The sequence below is a fragment of the Postia placenta genome (assembly GCF_002117355.1).
Source record: "Postia placenta MAD-698-R-SB12 unplaced genomic scaffold POSPLAscaffold_1, whole genome shotgun sequence".
In the NCBI taxonomy this organism is placed as follows: Eukaryota; Fungi; Basidiomycota; class Agaricomycetes; order Polyporales; family Adustoporiaceae; genus Rhodonia; species Rhodonia placenta.
Genome location: NW_020169832.1, coordinates 3,985,906 through 3,998,306, shown reverse-complemented (window position 1 = coordinate 3,998,306; position 12,401 = coordinate 3,985,906). Strand labels below are relative to the sequence as shown.

At 54.4% G+C, this 12,401-nt stretch overlaps 7 protein-coding genes across 7 annotated transcripts; 4 read left to right on the top strand and 3 right to left on the bottom strand.

Annotated features, from left to right (window-relative positions):
- Positions 1-238: 238 nt before the first annotated feature.
- On the bottom strand, positions 239-1,241 carry POSPLADRAFT_1052286 (hypothetical protein; the record flags this gene model as incomplete). The annotated part of the gene is made up of 8 exons (XM_024480259.1): positions 239-342; positions 402-493; positions 553-661; positions 711-741; positions 795-883; positions 945-978; positions 1,037-1,151; positions 1,216-1,241. The coding sequence occupies 8 exons, from the start codon at positions 1,239-1,241 to the stop codon at positions 239-241; spliced, it is 600 nt and encodes a 199-aa protein (XP_024344951.1).
- A 496-nt stretch (positions 1,242-1,737) lies between these two features.
- On the bottom strand, positions 1,738-2,670 carry POSPLADRAFT_1043283 (hypothetical protein; the record flags this gene model as incomplete). The annotated part of the gene is made up of 5 exons (XM_024478269.1): positions 1,738-1,828; positions 1,893-1,954; positions 2,018-2,389; positions 2,453-2,511; positions 2,562-2,670. The coding sequence occupies 5 exons, from the start codon at positions 2,668-2,670 to the stop codon at positions 1,738-1,740; spliced, it is 693 nt and encodes a 230-aa protein (XP_024344950.1).
- Positions 2,671-2,849: 179 nt separating this feature from the next.
- Positions 2,850-3,435, top strand: POSPLADRAFT_1052284 (hypothetical protein; the record flags this gene model as incomplete). The annotated part of the gene is made up of 4 exons (XM_024480258.1): positions 2,850-2,984; positions 3,043-3,167; positions 3,225-3,285; positions 3,367-3,435. The coding sequence occupies 4 exons, from the start codon at positions 2,850-2,852 to the stop codon at positions 3,433-3,435; spliced, it is 390 nt and encodes a 129-aa protein (XP_024344949.1).
- A 747-nt stretch (positions 3,436-4,182) lies between these two features.
- POSPLADRAFT_1043281 (hypothetical protein) lies at positions 4,183-5,284 on the top strand (the record flags this gene model as incomplete). The annotated part of the gene is made up of 4 exons (XM_024478268.1): positions 4,183-4,603; positions 4,672-4,817; positions 4,915-5,159; positions 5,230-5,284. The coding sequence occupies 4 exons, from the start codon at positions 4,183-4,185 to the stop codon at positions 5,282-5,284; spliced, it is 867 nt and encodes a 288-aa protein (XP_024344948.1).
- A 380-nt stretch (positions 5,285-5,664) lies between these two features.
- On the bottom strand, positions 5,665-6,129 carry POSPLADRAFT_1043280 (hypothetical protein; the record flags this gene model as incomplete). The annotated part of the gene is made up of 3 exons (XM_024478267.1): positions 5,665-5,864; positions 5,917-5,962; positions 6,025-6,129. The coding sequence occupies 3 exons, from the start codon at positions 6,127-6,129 to the stop codon at positions 5,665-5,667; spliced, it is 351 nt and encodes a 116-aa protein (XP_024344947.1).
- Positions 6,130-6,550: 421 nt separating this feature from the next.
- On the top strand, positions 6,551-7,297 carry POSPLADRAFT_1092845 (hypothetical protein; the record flags this gene model as incomplete). Its single annotated transcript, XM_024483103.1, has 3 exons — positions 6,551-6,667; positions 7,083-7,136; positions 7,187-7,297. Coding segments are annotated over 3 exons (282 nt in total), but the record flags the coding sequence as incomplete, so codon positions are not given.
- Positions 7,298-10,590: 3,293 nt separating this feature from the next.
- Positions 10,591-11,702, top strand: POSPLADRAFT_1129067 (hypothetical protein; the record flags this gene model as incomplete). Its single annotated transcript, XM_024483804.1, has 4 exons — positions 10,591-10,927; positions 10,982-11,213; positions 11,267-11,340; positions 11,395-11,702. 4 exons carry the CDS (start codon positions 10,591-10,593, stop codon positions 11,700-11,702), a joined length of 951 nt encoding a protein of 316 aa, XP_024344945.1.
- Between the last annotated feature and the right edge of the window lie 699 nt (positions 11,703-12,401).

Here is a 12,401-nt window from a genome sequence, read left to right as displayed (position 1 = left end):
TCCCACACACAGTATCTGTCAGTCGCAATGCAGTCTGGATTCGCTATGTTAATGCTGTACGTGTCTAAGGGTGGTCCGCGGATATATGTACTTCTATGGTTGTCAGCATTAGCATGTCTATGGAGCGTGAGACAGTCTATACAATGCGGGTATATAAGGACACGCTGGCGGTCACGACAAGTAGACATAGCCAAGATAATGGTCAGCGGTTTTGCGGCAGGAGATGTGCGTCAGTGGTCTAGAACGCCTTGAGCTCGGCGGTAGTTATTGTGTCGTTGACATTGGCGACCAGGCTCTCCGCAGCTGGTGCGTTTCTAGCGTTGACCGCGCTGAGATATGCATCTGGGAGGCAGAAGCTGTGTAAATGCGGGCCCTCGCGTGATCGAGCAGAGCTGACGTACTCCAGAAGAGCGCGACCACGCCGATGGTGAAGAAGCGCAGGTGCGCGGGAACGAATGCGAAGTTGATGACTTGCGTGGGCACGAAGACACACCTGGCAGAGATACCAAGTCAGGCGGCCGGATCTCGCTCACAGGACAGCTGATGGCCTACCAGTTACGCAGCAGGGTGGGCACGTATGACTGGGCGATGCGCTCCTGCGCGGCTGCGATGGACTTGCCCTCCATGAGCGTCATGGAGCCGAAGAAGAACCCGATCACAGCTGCGGATTCGTTAGAACACACAAGGCCAGCTGGAAGCGGAGCGCATACCGGGCGTGAAGACCGTCTGGTCAAGGTAGACCTGTCGTGGAATACCTGTTAGAAACAGACATACCCTAGGCGCGAGGCTCTTACTTTGTAGATGACGGACTTGACGGGCGACTTGACCTGTATCCGGTTCAAGAGTCCGAGCCACTTGGTGAGGAGAGGCCCGAAGAGACAGCCTGATGCGCAGACAAGAATGAGGTTAGCGGTCGACGCCTGTGAAATGGGGACATGTCATACCTCCGTAGAACGCTGTGCGCGCGGTGCGGACAAACTGCAGATATGACTCAATCACTACCTGTGCAGCACGTCAACGACAAAAAGACACGCACATCGTGATCCCTGCCCTTTTTCTCGAACGCCTGCTGGGCGAGCACGTCGCCGATCCCGAACATGACGCCGGAGGCGGCGCACTGCGTGAGCATGGGTCTCCGGATGAGAGATGCGCTGCAAACGGTATGAGCTGTCCGTCCGCCCCGCACTCCTAGGCAGATGGGCGGTCCTGACTCACTTGAATGCTGCGAGGAAGGACGCCATGTTTCGTGGGTGCTAGTCGGGCGTATTCGTGGATAACCTGTGGGTTTTTTTCGCTCAAAGTCCTGCGTTGGGGTAAGTGGGGTCCACGTACGCTGCGGCGGTGACGGCGAGAGAAAAGCGCAGGTAGTGTGGGGTCAGCGGCGGGCGGATCATTTTATAGGGAATTGTCTAGCGGCTGGAGGGAGATGGCCGCCAGGACCAGTCAGACGCGTCCACTGCCCTGCTCGGACCGTGCCCACCGTGGTCATGGGGTCGCGCTCATCGCTCGCTTCAAATAGTGTATCTGACTGCTCTTCGCTTCGACGTTACGTGAATCACACCGGGCCCGAGGACGGGCAAAAAAAACAAGATCTACAGAAATTGAATTCCAGGAGGAACAGAGTACAGGAGGTACATATAAATAGAGACGCAAGGTACACCAGAGCTGCAGTGAATGGTCCGAGCCCACCCAAAACCAAGCGAAGCTGACGCAGGGCGAGGAGGAACGTCTACGAGATCACCGCCAGAGCTTCGCCCAGAGGATGATCAGGATGAGAATGATCAATACGGCGATTATTGCGCCAGTGACGACGCGTTGTTGGTACATGCTGCATCATACCCAACTATCAGACAAGTGTTACACCAGCTGAAGAAGACGGGATGGGGACATACCGTCTGATCATCTTCTTCAGCGTGCCCGTGGCCCGGTCAATGGATGTATCCGCACGCTGAAGCTAAGTAGGCAGGCCAAGTCTGTCAGCGAACAGTACGGCTTCTAATGACAATTCTGAACTTGCCGTGTCCCGCGCATTCTGGATCTGCTCGCGCTGCACGCGCAAACTCCGCAGGATGTCCGTCCCCTGCTCTTCCGTCTCGAGCGCGATCCGCTGACTATCCTGCAGCCGCCGCGTGCCGTCCTCTAGGATCGCTGTGCCCGCCAGCAGGCGCGTGCGGTCGGTTGATGTGCCGTACGGGTCGTCAGAGAGCGCGTCGCCCATGCCCGGACGCGCGGCCGAACCAAGGAGGTCCGCGCGCGAATATTGAGCGTGTAGGTCCTTGGAGAGCTTCTTATACCTCTGGAGCTCTGCCTTGGCAGTCTTGATTCGCCCCGCGTATGAAGGACGAATGGACTGCGGGATCCCCTGGATCTCTATTTCCATTTGCGAGACCTATCGCCCGCGCAGCGTGAGTTGGGTGCTTCGCAAGCACGAGATTATAGGCGAATAACGCACCATCTCATCTGCCTCGTCGAGCTCCATCTCCACCCTGCGCAACGCGGCCTTGCGCTGCTCTGTGTTGCGCTCGGTCACCACGCAAGTGAATGCTGCGAGCCGGGCTCACCTGCCTGTTCGCCCTGCGCATCGCCGTCAACTCTTCCGCGCACGCTCTGTATGATCTGATTGAAGTCCTGCTCGTAGGAGTCGAACAGCGCGGTCGGTGAGGTGTCCATGGTCGTGAGTGTGCGGGCAGCGCCGACGCTGCGGTGGGCGTGAATGGCGTAGCAAGGCACAGGCGCCGTGTGCGCCTATTTGGCGGGCGGGGAGTCAGCCAATGGGAGCGCAGGATCGATCGCGGTGAGGCAGGTGCAAAACTGGAGCGCCGTTCGCTCGGCGCGGAGACTACGACGAAATGTCTGCTGCTCTGCAAATCCGCCTGCAGAACGCGACGACGGACTACCAGAAGATCCAGAATGACATCTCGGCGGCGGTGGAGGCGCGGCAACGGCTGGACGCCCAGTTGTCGGAGAACGAGCTCGTGAAGAAGGTATGTCCCCGTCCCAATATTGGTCAATCTCTATGCGAACACCCACGTCGTGCAACAGGAATTTGCCCAGTTGACCAAGGAGAACACGGTGTACAAGCTCATTGGGCCTGTTCTCGTGCAACAGGACCAGGCTGAAGCGAAGAGCAACGTGGAAACACGACTGGATTTCATTCGCAGCGAAATGTGCGTTCCGAGTTCCTCTTGCAACTGTAACCCATGTGACTGGAGTATCCCACACAGCAAACGCGTCGAAGCCCAGCTGAAGGACCTCGATGAGAAGTCTGAGAAGAAGAAGGCTGAGGTGAGCGGCACAGCTACTTTCTCTCCTTTCTGAGGTCTTGTAATACATTCTTACCGCTGATGCTCCTCGGACATTGTGTAGCTCGTCGAGGTCCAAGTCGCACTACAAGACCAGGCGAAGGCGTCCGCACCAACTGCTATTGCTGCATAGACAAAATCACGCGGAGCGCTGCGTCCCTATCCGCTGTACACTTCATTACTGTATCTCTAGGCCCATCATATACCATTTCCAGTGAAGCAACATCTTTACTTCTCGTCACAAGGAAGGCACTGCACGGCGGATACACCGAAGCGTGCTGCGTACCGCCGAGAGGGCAGCAACTGCGCGTGCGCTTTGGGGCTTTAAGGGTAAGCAGACAATGGCGAGGCATTTGCATATGATGTCAACTGCCATCGACGTGAAAAATCGGTGTTCCGTGTGGGGTATATGCTGGCGAGAGGCGTGAGTCACTGATCTACGGGTCACAGACTAGGTGTGTTGAAAGTTGCAACCATGACGGGGCCGAAGTGAAGACGTTCCAGACCTCAGAGATACGTGGCTGAAATCCTCGCTGTTATTACTCTTCCGTGGGTTCACTGTGCGGCACCGTCTGGCCCGGGTATAGTTTTTTGAATGCTACTGACGTTGGTGACCGGAAAGTTCAATGAGTCACGCTCTGCCGGGAAAGCAACGAAGCGCACAGCAGCGTAGATAATGTACTTATAGATGCGACGCTTGCGCCGTTGTTCCTCAGCACTACACTCTCACCTTCCGAGGTGAGTTTCTCAATTGCAAATATTGTATATCACCTCAGCAAACGTATCGCGTGACCTCGACACTTTACGTGCCTTCAAGAATTCTCCTATCCCGAACAATACGCAAGCCGTCCTTGAAGATTCAGATCATCCATTTGCAATCATGGCAATACTCCTCACAGGCGGCACGGGCAAGACCTCCGTACGCATTGCGCGTCTGTTGCAAGATGCGAAGATCCCATTCGTCTTGGCCTCTCGCAGAGGCGAGGCTGCAGCTCCATCCGGCATGCCAGCGGTCAAATTCGATTGGCTCGAGTCTTCGACCTTTGCGACCCCCTTTCAACATAAATTCTCCGGCGGAGAGGGTATTTCCGCAATCTATTTGGTTGCGCCCGAAGCCGCCGATCTAGTACCGCCAATGAATGCTTTTGTCGACTATGTAGTCAAAGAGCACGGTGTCATAAGATTTGTCCTCATCGCCGGTAGTAGCACTGAGCCAGGCGGGCATCGCCTCGGAAAAGTGTGGCAGCATCTTATCGACATTGGCGTCGAGTACTGTGTGCTGCGTCCAACCTGGTTTATGGGTGCGTTTGTTCGCTCAGGCTTGTGGTACTTCTCCGGCTAACGGCAGGGGATAAGAACTTCTCAGAAGGGACGCATCATCTCACGATAAAAGACGAGGGTAAAATCTTTACGGCGTGCGGCGATGGCAAAATACCATACATCAGCGCCGCCGACATTGCAGCCGTCGCATCCCGCACGCTCACCGACGAGAAACCGCACAACACTGATTATATGGTGTTGGGGCCTGAGCTATAGACCCACGATGAGGTACACGCAGCCTCTCCGGTCTGTAAACCCAACGGGAATATACGCGCTGACTGTCGTTGTGCAGATTGCAGCAAAACTCAGCAGCTGTCTGGGGCGCGAAATCACACACGTCAATCTCACCGATGAACACAGAGCACAACGGCTGATGAGCGTTGGCGTGCCGGAGTACTTCGCAAAGCGGCTTGCCTCTGTTGAAGTCGCAGTCGCTAATGGGAGCGAGAACAGAATGAACGGCGTCGTGGAACGAGTGACTGGGCGGCCTCCACAGACGTTCGATGAATTCGCCCAGAAATGCAAGTCGGCTTGGGAGTGGATAGCATCAGCATATCTTAGACTCGTGGCTCTTAGTTTTCTTTTCCCTGCTGCTGCTTGACTTCAGTGCATATATCCCTCAGCTACCTCTATATGTTGCACCATCTTCCGCCTCTTGTTAGGTTATCGGAGTGAAAATGTCGCAACTCCCTTGCTGTCGTCACGATCAAATTCGAATGCCTTGAGAGCCAATTGAAGAGTGGGCGAGAAGTCAAGCGATTCGTCTTCGCTCTAGGCTTGCAGGCTTGTAATTCACTCTAATAAGCGAGCAAAATAACACGGAGAACTGCGTTACTATTAGCTATACGTGTCGCTACTGTGTGTTGGACCCATCATATACCATCATCGACGAAGGGCGGCGTGCTCGTGGTGTAAGTCATGGTACTGAAGGCGGATCCGCTATGCGCGAAGCGTGCTGGATTGTACACCACCGAGTATACGTATACTTTTGCCTGGACCAGGCAGGGTGCCAGGTCTCCCCATCATTCTGCGCCCTCGCAGATCAGTTCGCGGTAGCGAGTTGCTCCGCAGGCATGGTGGCAGATGACTGTGCGGCAATACTGCTGGCTGCCTGGGCCATGCGCGCATGCATCTCGTCGCGCTCAGTTTCTGGGCTCTTGAGCACCCTTTCAAGCGTGAAGCGTTTGCGCGCAGAGATAGGTGGGCAATTCCGAATGAGGACAGTGTCGCCCTGCCGCAACTCTAGTGCGATGGATGAATAGTCATTAGGGAATATCGAAAACAGCAAACGCACGATTCTCCTCGTCATGTGTGAGATATTTCTTGCTCCTCTCTAAGCGCTGCTCGCCGAATGCATGTTAGAGGAGAACCGGTTGCACGGAGGACGGTCACCCAGACGAACCTTGCCCGTCCGGGGATGAGTGACCCATCGAGAAACTGTCACCGTGGCCGTCTTGCTCATGAATCCGACCTTCGTGACCAGCCCCGTGAACGCCATTGGCGGCATTTTTGAAGACGAGTAAGCAGACAACGACAGCGACGAGCTGCAATTGGCGAGCGAGACGAAGCCGCTCGGGGACAAAGTGGGTGATTACGTAATTCAATGCGATATCCTGGAATGGCAAGGTGATCGGCTCTGTTCAGAGTCTGGTGGCTGAAGCGCTGCCCGACCGAACACCCTCGACAGCGCGCTCGCTGTTGCAGACAGTGTCCTCGGTGTCGTCTACACCGTATCCGCTCGTTTCCCTACCTTGTTGACCGCGAAAGCGCTTGCGCTTTTTCCTGTGTCTAGCTTTACGTTATTCGCTGTCGCCAAGCCTTCCGACTGCCGTACTTGAGTTTATCCTTGTTCGCCTGGCTACATCGACACGTTCGACACGGCAATACTTTGCATAAGGACACCTTATATTTGAGCTTTTATTGAAGACATGGACGCAACGGAACTCGGTCGCTGGACTCGGTTTGCCGCTAAAGGAGGCATAGGAAAATGTACCGCTGTACAAGACTGCGTGGCGGAGGAACCGGACGATCTCATGTTTTTGAAGGTGAGGATCGTTGCTGTTTTACTTCCTATGTATATGTGTGCGGACAACAGTGCGCATGGTGGTACCTGCGGTTGCCAAGGTGTATAAATATTCGACACGGATCGTTTAGTACAGAGTGGGAGTGGGAAAACAACCGGGACGCAGGTACCGGTGGTGTTCACGATATTTATGTGCATCAAACACATTATTCCGTGCGCTGCTGTGAGTTCACGCGTTCTCCACGAGATATTTCCTTTCTGTGTACGTTTGAAACACCTGGGAGCGGACAGTCCTCTAATAGGGGTTGGCCCCTTTAACTCGATGGATGTACTCTGCAAGCGTATGCTTGTGCCAGATTGGCTGAAAATCACAGTCTTACCTGAAATGTCTAGAAGTTCTAAATTTAGCACGGAGTACTGATATGATGCGATGGCAGGATGACGAAATTATTGTCCTCATGCACTTGTTAGATCAAGAAGACGTTTTTCTGGTAAGCATTATTCTCCGCACAGCGAACAAGTCCACGCTGACCTGCTATAGGGCTACTGCGAGGGTGTGGTCGGTCGTTTCAGTGGTGCCAATGTCCGCTTCCATGGCCGTCTGAAGAAGCCAGTCATGACGAAACGTTCGTCTACCTATCGCTCCGCCTCAGTCGGGTCTTCAAGAAGCCGCCCATCCTCTTCTCAGAGCGCCATGACACTCGCTGCGCGGGAAGCCTCTCCCCAGATACCCCTGCATAATTCCCCAGCGCCGACACGCACGTCGAGTCCGACACGCATGTCCTACAGCTACTCTAATTCTTCCTCCGTGGTTAGCGAGACCTCGAGCATCAGTGCACATGCGGAGCCATCTACTTCAAGTTATAATATACCAGCGTCCTTGGCCGACCTCGAAAAGGAACGATACTCTATGCTTGCTCCCTTCGGCGCTCTAGTCACAACGGTAGATTCTCCTGTAGAGCCCGAGGAAATCGATGGGGACGCATATACTCCTGGATCGCCCCTGGGACATAACGGAGTATCTGCACTTAACCTGCGCCAAAATGATTACAGCCCGCTCAGTCCGCCTGCTGTGAGCCCATTGAACATTCGGAAGCTGTCGCCAAAACCGGTCCTTCGTGCGTTACCTGATGAGGACGTGCACACGGCGTCGCAAGAATCATTCTCGTTCGACACCGAAGAGAGCTCGCGTATCTCACGCATTTCGATCGAAACGTCCGATGGGGTCACGGGTATTGGGCTATCTCTGCTCCAGGGCTTTATGGGCGCCGCAGACGGCGACGATAGCGCGTCGGTGGCAAGCTCTCGTAGCAGTGTGCGCTTGTCAGAGCAGGAAGAGTCAAGATACGACGATTCGAGTCGTCCAGGATCTTCCGAGTCCACTGTCGAGGGTCCCCCTGCGGCAAGCATTGATGCTGAGTTCCGCCCTAACTCAGAATACTCGCAGTACTCTTCCTCACCACAGAGCACGCGCGAGCAATTTGATGACCTACCGCCGCCGCTCCCTGCATATGCGCGCGAACCAAGCATTATGTCTCGCAGCTCGATGCACTCCGAGTATTCTGGCAACTCAGAGTGGGAAGGCGACATCTATGACCAGTACCGATATTCACGGTTCTCGGTTGCGTCGAAGATGTCGCGCCTCTCGCAGGGATCACTCAGGCCGATGGGGACTGGTCCAGACGTTCCACCTATACCGAGCGACATACAAGCCGCGCTCGCTAGTCAAAGTGCTAAACGAGGCGGCTCTAGTCCGCTGGACGATGTCGAAGAGAATACTCTGAATTCCTCGCCAACCGACGCTGGCTCTGCAGCTAGAGGTGCAGAGGAGACGACCGACGACATGTCGGAGCGCATCATGAAGGGGAGACCTTCGCCCCTTGAATTGATCGGCGGCCGCGCTTCATCACCTTTACTACACGCCGCGTTCGGATCTCCGCAGAGTACGACGACACCGCTGTCCATGGACTCCTTTCTCTCACCATCAATACGTTCCCCTCGTTCCCCAAACGAGAGTTCGCCATTACCGAATGGCGCATCATCCGCCAGCTTCGGGGCGCAACAAGACCAAACTTTGCAGCCTGCGAGTCCGATCATCAGGCCAGGGAGGGCGTCTTTCGTACGTGTGAACTCAACCGAACGTCTATCAGGCCAGAATATTGTCGTCGAGGACGACGAGAGTTTGCCTTCCCCATTCGATACCCCATCCCCTTCTACACCACAGCAACCCGTCCCGCCACCGCAGGAACGTGTCCCTCCGCCATACGCGCTGACGCCAGGACGAGGCTCGCCGGCTCCACCCCCCTCATCGTTGCTTGCAGGACCAATGGGCGCTGTGCCGCGACCTGCACCTCCTGGCGGTCGGCCTGCAGATCCTGTTCCTCGTCAGAGTCTCTTCATGCCGCACCCTCATGCACCCAAGCCTGCCAATACACCCACCGGTCCAATGTATGGCCGACAACCCGTAGGGCCAGGGCAGCCGATGCCCCCCAGTGGTCCTCCACCGGGGTCAGCTTTTCAGATCCTGCGCATGGCTCTTGCATATAGCCAGGCGAGACTTACCACGATCTACGCTCGGTTCGATTACGATCTTGCTAGCTCTGCCGGTCCGGTGCCCATTTCCTTTTCGCTGGACCCACCAATGGATATTCCAGCTAACAGACCGGCGTCTGTGAGGCCACAGATTCCTTCGTCGAGGTCTGCGTCGCCCGCGATTGTCCCTGAGCGGCATATGGTGAGCAGTCCATTGGCCCAGTCTGCAAGGCCCACGGAGGGTCGCGAGGTGCCCAACACGCTGCAGCCCTCGCAGCCGATACACCGCGCGAATTTCGTCCCCTCTGCGCCCGGACAACGGCCTAGGTCAAGGTCATTTTCAGGATTTGATTCACGACCAACGCCAGCACAAAGGTGAGCATCACTGTAAATTCCTCGTTGTAAGTATCCTCAGTCATCATCAGCGATGTAGGCGATGACTCGGTCGTGATTGCACCGTCACTATCCGTGGTTACCAAAAGGTCAAAATCTGCATCGGCCACACCGGTCGCTTCTCCTATCGAATTGCCAACCCCGCAAAGAGCGACTGTATCGCACACGTCCACCGCGGTACGCACGGTGCAAAAACCTTCGCCGCTGTCCTTCTCTCAAAACAATATTGTCGCCTCATCACCCTCTCCTCCGGCTTCATCGCACGTCCCACGGCGAGAGCTGGTGGCCTCACCTTCGCCTATTTCACCTGTAGCAGAAACTCCCATTGCGTGTGAGCCATCCTTTGACAGGTCATCCGCCAAGAGCCCGCCAATGCGGAATGTACATCTCGGAGGACAAGATCCAGTACGACAGCAGTCAAGAGGGACCCTCAGTTCCGAGACTTCTAGATCTAGTCCTCCTTCATCTCCCAGATCACCCTCTGGGCCTTTTCCTGTGCTCAGGCACAGTCGTTCATCCCTTTCAACAAGCTCAAAGAGCTCTGCTGCGAACACGTTGACACGTCCGCGGGTCTCTTCGCAGGGACGACCTTCTCAGGATCACAGACCTCGGCGCCCATCCGACCTTCAGTCAAATACTGCAACACCATCGCCCGACCCTTCTGAGTCGAGCTCTTCGTTTCTTCGTACTGCCTCACGGAGTTCCACATCTACGCATAGAGCCCATGACCGGTCGTTATTGCAGCCGGATGGCAGTCCTGAATCTAGTGTGGTCTCGTTCGACCACGCACAGGACCACAAGACAGTGTCAATCAAGGACATGGACTTTGAGCTAGTGAATCCAACTGTGCTTCACTCGCCCTTGGCCGCCAGTAGTGTCGAATCTCTGCCCCTCCCGCCTCGTCGCGCTGACGTTATGAGCAATGCTTCTATCAACGGCTCTGCGACATCCTTCAAACAACAGATACAAGAAAAGCGACCAACTGACATTGCATCGGTTGAGATACAAGAGACGACCGATATGGATGCGCATCGTCAAAGAGAGCTGAGGTGGATATCAACCATGTCATCCGTTCCCCCTTCGCAGTCCCGGAAGAGCAAGAAGATACGTAAACTTGTGCTGGAGGGTGTTCCCGCGTCCGTGCGTTACCTGGTATGGGCACACTTAACGGACAGCAAGGCGAAGCGTATGGATGGGCTCTACGGGCGCTTGGGGCAACGTGAACGAGTCGCTCAAATAGCGGACATCGAACATGATTCTCAAAAAAAATTTCATGACCAACCTCTACAACATCAATGTCTTGTCAATGTACTACAAGCGTACCTCTCTATGGTACCAGATATCCAGTATACAAGGGGTAAGAGTTTCATGCCTTTCTACATTATGAAGCCAATCTGATGAGCCGTGCTAGGACTTGCCGTAGTTGCAAGTCAACTTCTCATGCAATCCCCGGAGGAAGATGCCTTCTGGACCTTTGTCTCGCTGATGGACTCCCATCTCAGGCCCTACTTCTCACGAAGCAACGTACAACTAGATGTCGATGCTTCTCTTTTTCTGAAAGCGTTGGAAATCAACGACCCTGCTGTATCGAAAAGGATCTTCGTTGACATGGCTATCCAACCCATGGCTATCTGTAGACCCTGGTACGTCTGCTTCTATTTCGAGTAGTGAATGTTTAATGGTAATGTCTTTTTAGGTTCTGCTATGTGTTCACGGACTCCTTCACATCAGACTACCTCCTCCGCATCTGGGATGTGTTTTTGTTTGAGGGTAGGCTGCCGTTGGGCTATTCTATCACGGGATACTAACAAGAAGGTGCTGCAGGTGTAACCGTCCTGTTCCGTGTCGGTCTGGCCATTGTGTCGTGTTGCCGCCAACTTCTACTCCAGTCTAAAGATCAAGATGCGCTGTTGAAGATTTTGGCCCATCCTCCGCTCATGTGCCTTCCGTCCAACCCTGACACCTTTTTGGAGCTCGTGTTCTCAGTGAAATTGAAAGACGAAGACTTGCGTAAGCAAAGAGCGAAACTGGAGGCACAATTCAAGCGTCAGACTCAGCCACGGCCGTCTTTGTCCTCCATCGGATCTCGTGGTCCTACCCCTCCTATCTCCTTGCCGAAGAGCGGCCCTTAGACGAATGCCTAGCGTATAATACCTTTAGTCATCTAACTTCGTATACCTTGCTTTCGAATCGCGTTCACGTAGCAGCATTATTCTCCTCTCTGTCAACCACGCTAAATTATAAAGCAGCATAGCTCAAAGATCTGGGTAATTCACTTTTCACGGGTATTATAGTCATCAGCCGCGCATTTGACGTATCGTGCATGCCTGTTCGAGTGGACTGAGCGGTCTTGACACCAATAAACATAGAAAAATGGTGGAAGGATTGTGATACAACGGTCTATACTCCTATATCGATGCCTGACTCGTAGACAACGAGCGAGGGCTTATGGACAGTGCGTCGTCCGGAAGATCGAGCGAGGAAGTCGAGAATGACCACTACTCCAAGCGAAGAGGAGCAGAGACTTGAATGAATAACCAGGTCGAACTTAGGGTTCGACCGACTAATGGTACAACTACTTATACAAGTACCGACTACGCACGGACCATCGTGTCTATGTGGTCGTGTTAGTGAGGAAAGAAACGTAGTGGTACGATATCAGGTACAAAGTGCGCACGGACCCCATTATGTAAGCTACATAATGTTCAACCTGCGGGTGAGCGCTAAGACAGGCGCCAGTATGGGCGCTAGTAGTACCAGAAATAGAGAGGAAAGACAAATGTTTCATTACCCCCCTACCAGAGTCGAAGTCCCATTCGACTACTTACTGC